At 45.4% G+C, this 6432-nt stretch overlaps 1 protein-coding gene across 1 annotated transcript; it reads left to right on the top strand.

The window, feature by feature from the left end:
* Nucleotides 1–5310: 5310 nt before the first annotated feature.
* Nucleotides 5311–5940, top strand: LOC138340469 (uncharacterized). The gene has a single exon (XM_069292194.1). It carries the CDS (start codon nt 5311–5313, stop codon nt 5938–5940), a length of 630 nt encoding a protein of 209 aa, XP_069148295.1.
* Nucleotides 5941–6432: the final 492 nt, after the last annotated feature.

The raw sequence follows: 6432 nt of genomic DNA, 5'->3' as shown, positions 1-6432 counted from the left end.
GAAAAGAGAGGAGGTTAACGCTATCTCACACGGGGGAAGAAAGGCCCCCAGAAACTTACCACGTCCCCAAGGCCGCTCCAACCCTCCGTCAAAGCCTCATCAAGCCTACCGTCCATAATCAAATCATTACAGCCACTACAATGCCGCCCTCACTTATCCAGATGCCCATATTTTGTCATATAAGAATCCACCCCCAATTTCCCAAAATTTTCCATCCATATATCCAAACTACCCCCAAGCTTATCAAGTCCCTCCCCATTACCAGAATGTCGCTCCCAGCTGCGCTAATGTACAACCAAGTTATCGAGCGCCTTCCCCTGCATATCAAATACAGACCCTAGCATATCAAAGCCCCCATCCAAATTACCAAGCTCCAATGCCAAACTACCAAACAAAGCCCTACCCCAGAACCCAAGCTCCATGCCCAAATGCCTGCAATTACCAACAAGTCCCTCCCCCTCAACAGAGCGGGTATGATCCCTCTCGCCCCAGGTTTGAGAAGAAACCCTCCAGAAGCTTCACCGTGTTGGCTGAAAGCAGAACCAAGTTGTTTGAAAGATTGTTGCGGCCGGATACATCCCTCTTGTGGGGCCCAAGCCCGTGGATGTCAACTCCAAATTCTACAGACCGGAGCAGAGATGTGCTTATCATTCCAACAGTGTTGGACATGATACTGAAGACTGCATCAACCTCAAGCACAAGATCCAGATCTGATTGACCAGGAAGTGGTCTCCCTTCGGCCTGCGGCTCCAAACGTCAACACGAACCCGTTGCCAAATCATGGGGGTGGGAACATCAACATGATAGAAACTGACGAAGATGAGTGTGAAGCCAAGAGAATTACTCCTGTTGTTCAGGAAGACTTGGAAAAGGCTGTCGCTTCTTTGAGCATCAGGGAAAAGGGAGAGTTTGTCATTCTGACACCTGCAAGGGTTGTTGCCTTGGTGCCCGCAAAGACTCTCGCCAAGCCCAAGTTTGTTACTGAAACTGCCGTGGCTCAAGGCATGACCAGATCTGGCAGATGTTACATTCCTGACGAGCTTGCTCTCGGAGGACAAAAGAAAGATCATGCCAAGAGACCGATCAGCGAAGCAGAAGCTGAGGAGTTCTGGAGGAGAATGCAGCCCAAAGACTACTCCATTGTCAAACACTTGGAGAAGACTCCAGCCCAGATTTATGTGTGGGCCCTATTGATGAGCTCCTGGTCACACAGACAGGCTTTGATGAAAGCCTTGGATGACACGTATGTGCCCTCAGGTATGAGCAGCGACAATGTAGCTGCTATGATTCACCGAGTCATTCAGGGACACCGCATCAGCTTCTGCGATGATGAACTGCCGGACAAAGGGAGGGCCCACAACAAAGCTCTACACATCACCGTGGTATGCCGCGGAAAGATCGTCAACCGTGTTTTGGTAGACGATGGATCTGGCCTGAACATATGCCCCTTGTCCTCACTGAAGCAGCTGAGGTTTGACCTCGGAAAGTTGGAGCAAAACCAGGTCAATGTGAGAGCATTCGACGGTGTGCAGAGAGCCACGTTGGGAGCTGTGAACCTGACCATCCAAATAGGCCCCGCAGAGTTCGAGGCAAAGTTCCAGGTGTTGGATATCGACACCAGCTATAACCTTCTTTTGGGAAGGCCATTCATCGACATGGCTGGAGCCGTCCCCTCCACTCTTCATCAAGTGATGAAACTAGTATGGAGAAATGAAGAACTGGTTATTCAGGGTGAAAAGGGCCACTTAGGCAAGCAGATGCCGGTCCTGGATGAGATGCCGCAAAGCTCGGATTTTTACACGGTGGAGTTGGTAAATGCCACCGATGAGGGCTTGGCCCCACAGACTCCCATGCCGGCCGTGTACAGAATGATCGCCACGGTGATGCTGCAGAGCGGATTCGAACCAGGTTTCGGATTAGGAAGGAATGCACAAGGGATCATCGAGCCAGTTCCGGTCCTTGCTACAGGATCAAATTATGGTTTGGGGTACATCCCCACAGATGATGATGTGAAGATGAAGAGGAAAAAGGATCAAGGGTTGAATAAGCCGATCCCGCATCTCTATCAATCCTTTCCAGTCCGGGAGCATGCCGAGCCTGAAGACGATGGGGAAGGAATCTGTGACCTTTTCAAGGAGATCAACACCGTTATTGAGGAGAAGGTCAACCCAGCTGGCATTTGCGATGTGGAACCAGGGGAGATGCTGCAGAATTAGACCTCTACGCCAATCCTGATGTCTCGGACTCTTGGGTAGAAAGGAATTATTTCATGCATAGTAAAATCGGTGGTCATTTGGAAGAGGCCCGAGACCCATCATTTCTGCATTGTTCTTAATTTTGAATTTTGTTGTGATGTTTGAAAAGCGAGATGGCCCTGCGCCATGACCCAAGTTCGCATTTTGTTTGATTTAAATGGAAGCCTCCTTATTTTGACTTTGTTTATTTAATTGTTTGTGATATTTTACTTTCCCAATTTTGTCTGTTCATGATTTTCAGTAACGTAAGTTACAAACCTGCCAATGTCATGTCATGATATGAGCTAAATGAGCAAAATGAGGCAAATGACGATGAGGTTGACGACTATGAAGAAAGTGGGGAACCAGACCATGTTGAAGAAGAATTTTGACAGTTCGAGAATCAACATAAACCGAATCTGGAGGAGACTGAAACGGTGAATTTGGGAGATTCAGAATGTGTCAAAGAGGTTAAGATCAGCACCCACCTGAATGAGACTCAGAAGGAGAGCCTGGTTCATCTACTTGCCGAATACAGGGATGTGTTCGTTTGGGAAGTCGTTGACATGCAAGGGTTGAGTACCGATGTCGTATCTCATAAGTTGACTATCAACCCAGGGTTCGAACCAGTGAAGCAAAAGACTCAGAAATTCAAGCCCGAATTGAGTCTGAAGATTAAGGAAGAAATCACCAAGCAGATAGAGTCTTGACTGGTAGAAGTAACGCAATACCCAACCTAGTTGGCCAATGTCATTCCGGTCGCCAAGAAAGATGGAAAAATCAGGATTTGTGTCGATTACAGAGATCTCAACAAGGCTAGTCCAAAGAATAATTTTCCGTTGCCAAATATCTATATTCTGATTGACAACTGTGCCAAACATGAGATGCAGTCATTTGTGGATTGTTACGCGGGTTATCACCAAATTTTGATGGATGAAGAAGACGCAGAAAAAATGGCATTCATCACACCTTGGGGGGTATATCACTATAGGGTAATGCCGTTCGGCCTCAAGAACGTCGATGCTACTTACATGAGAGCCATGACGACTATCTTTCATGACATGATTCACAAGGAAATTGAAGTGTACGTGGATGACGTCATAATCAAATCCCGCGAGAGTTCGGATCATTTGACGCACCTGAAGAAATTCTTTGAACGTTTGCGTCGGTACAACTTGAAGCTAAACCCCGCCAAATGTGCTTTTGGAGTCCCAGCTGGGAAGTTGTTGGGGTTTATAGTCAGCAGAAGAGGTATTGAGCTCGACCCTTCCAAGATTAAAGCAATTCAAGAGTTACCTCCGCCGAAGACGAGAAAAGAAGTGATGAGTTTCTTGGGGAGGTTAAACTATATCAGCCGGTTTATAGCATAATCAACAGTGGTATGTGAGACCATTTTCAAGTTGCTGAAGAAAGACGCCCCAACTAAGTGGACTGAGGAGTGTCAGACCGCTTTCGACACTATCAAGAGCTACTTGTCTAACCCACCAGTATTAGTTCCTCCACGAGAAGGGAGTCCTTTGCTACTGTATTTTTCGGTTTCAGATAGTGCATTTAGATGTGTACTGGGTCAACACGAGGAGACAGGGAAGAAGGAAAGGGCTATCTACTACATCAGCAAGAAATTTACTCCGTACGAGTCTCGCTACAATTTTCTGGAGAGAACATGCTGTGCTCTGACGTGGCTTGCCCAGAAGCTGAGACACTACTTGTCTTCATACACCACGTATCTCATTTCTAGAATGGATCCATTGAAGTACATTTTCTAGAAAGCGATGCCGATGGGGAAGTTAGCTAAATGGAAAATGCTGTTAAGTGAGTTTGATATCGTGTATGTGACTCAGAAGGCAATAAAGGCACAAGCTTTGGCTGATCATCTCGCGTAAAACCCCGTTGACGAAGAATATGAACCACTTAAGACGTATTTTCACGATGAAGAAGTGTCATTTGTGGGTGAAGATATCTCTGAAGCTTATCCACGTTGGAGATTATTATTTGATGGAGCGGCGAATCACCAGGGTAAAGGTGTTGGAGCAGTCTTGGTATCAGAATCTTGTCAACACTATCCTATGGCAGCCAAACTGCGATTCAACTGCACAAACAACATGGCTGAGTACGAAGCTTGCATTCTCGGTTTGAAAATGGTCGTTGACATGAACGTTTACGAATTACTGGTTATTGGAGATTCAGACCTTTTGATTCATCAGGTTCAAGGAGAATGGGCTGTGAAGAACCCGAAGATTGTACCTTACGTACGGTATGTACAAAATCTGTGTAAAAGGTTTTGCAAGATCGAGTTCAGACATACTCCCAGAATACAGAATGAATTAGCTGATGCTCTTGCCATCATCGCTTCAATGATCAAACATCCGGATACGGATTACATCGACCCGCTGGATATAGATTTGAAGGAACATCCAGTCCATTGTTCACACGTTGAATCAGAACCAGATGGTTTACCTTGGTATTTTGACATAAAGAGATACTTGGAGTCTGGGGCATATCCAGAAGACGTTACATCTAATCAAAAGAAGTCGATACGTCGCATGGCTCTCAATTTCTTTCTGAATGGAGAAGTCCTGTATAGGAGGACTCCAGATTTGGGTCTTTTAAGATGTGTAGATGCTGCTGAAGCTGTGAGGCTTATTGAACAGATACATGCTGGAGTTTGTGGTACACATATGAATGGGCTTACCTTGGCTAGAAAGGTCCTTCGAGCCGGTTATTTCTGGATGACTATGGAGAACGACTGTTTCAAATTCGTGCAAAAATGCCACAAATGTCAAGTGTACGGTGATTTGATACGGGTGCCGCCTCACAAACTTAATGCTATGAGTTCACCTTGGCCATTTGTAGCTTGGGGAATGGATGTCATCAGTCCTATAGAGCCAGTCGCTTCCAATGGGCACAGATTCGTTTTGGTTGCCATCGATTATTTCACCAAGTGGGTGGAAGCAGCCTCTTACAAATCGGTAACCAAGAAAGTGGTGGCCGATTTTGTCCGCAACAATCTGATATGCAGATTTGGAGTTCCAGAATCCATCATCACTGATAAGGTGCAAATCTCAACAGTCATCTGATGAAAGAGATATGTGAACAATTTAAGATTATTCACCGGAGGTCAACTTCTTATCGCCCTCAAATGAACGGAGCTGTAGAGGCCGCCAACAAGAACATCAAAAAGATTCTGAGGAAAATGATTGACAAGCAGCGAGGTTGGCATGAAATGTTGCCATGCGCTCTACTAGGTTATCGAACAACGGTCAGAACATCGACTGGGGCTACTCCATACTTGCTAGTATATGGAGTAGAAGCAGTCGTGCCTGTTGAAGTCGAGATACCGTCATTAAGGATCATCCAAGAAGCTGAGTTAAGCAACGCTGAGTGGGTTAGAAAACGGATGGATCAACTAGCTTTGATTGATGAGAAGAGAATGGTCGCCGTCTGTCATGGCCAGTTGTATAGACAGAGAATGACTCGCGCTTTTCACAAAAGAGTAAGAGCAAGAAATTTTGAAGTTGGTCAGTTGGTTCTTAAGCGTATTTTTCCTCATCAAGACGAGCACAAAGGAAAGTTCGCACCAAACTGGCAGGGTCTCTACATGGTTTGTAAAGTACTATCTGGAGGTGCTTTGGTCTTGTCCGAGATGGATGGCACTGTATGGCCCAAGCCTATCAACTTAGATGCTGTTAAGAGATACTACGCGTGAAGTTTCGCTCTGCATTTTTCTATCATTTACTTGTAATCATTCTGTTTGCTTGTATTTGTTCGAATTTGAATTATTATCCCTCTTGTAACGAACTACGTCTGACCTGAATTCTCGAGAACGAGATACGTAGGCGGCCTATGTCGGCTTCGGTCACCCCATTTACCCCCTTTAATTATTTCTTTGTACCTGAACTACGTTCGACCTGAATTCTCAAGAATGAGATACGTAGCCGGCCTTTGTCAGCATCAGTCGGTTTCTTTGTAAATTTTATTCTTTTATTCTTGTTAACCTTTAAGGGGAACTACGTTTGACCTGATTACTGCCTCAACGGGATACGTAGGCGCCACAAGGGCTAGGTCATATCTCTCGTAAGATTTATATTCCCCTTTACAATAAAACAGGGACAGAATTTTTGAGAGGGACTCAAAAATTCTCCAGAAGGAACCTTCTCTTCAGTGAGTCAAACTAAAGACATTCCGAGATCTGCAACTA

This window comes from Solanum lycopersicum, chromosome 12 (genome assembly GCF_036512215.1).
Source record: "Solanum lycopersicum chromosome 12, SLM_r2.1".
NCBI classification, from domain to species: domain Eukaryota; kingdom Viridiplantae; phylum Streptophyta; class Magnoliopsida; order Solanales; family Solanaceae; genus Solanum; species Solanum lycopersicum.
The sequence above is the reverse complement of the archived record's forward strand: the minus strand, read 5'-3'. Positions and strand labels throughout refer to the sequence as shown.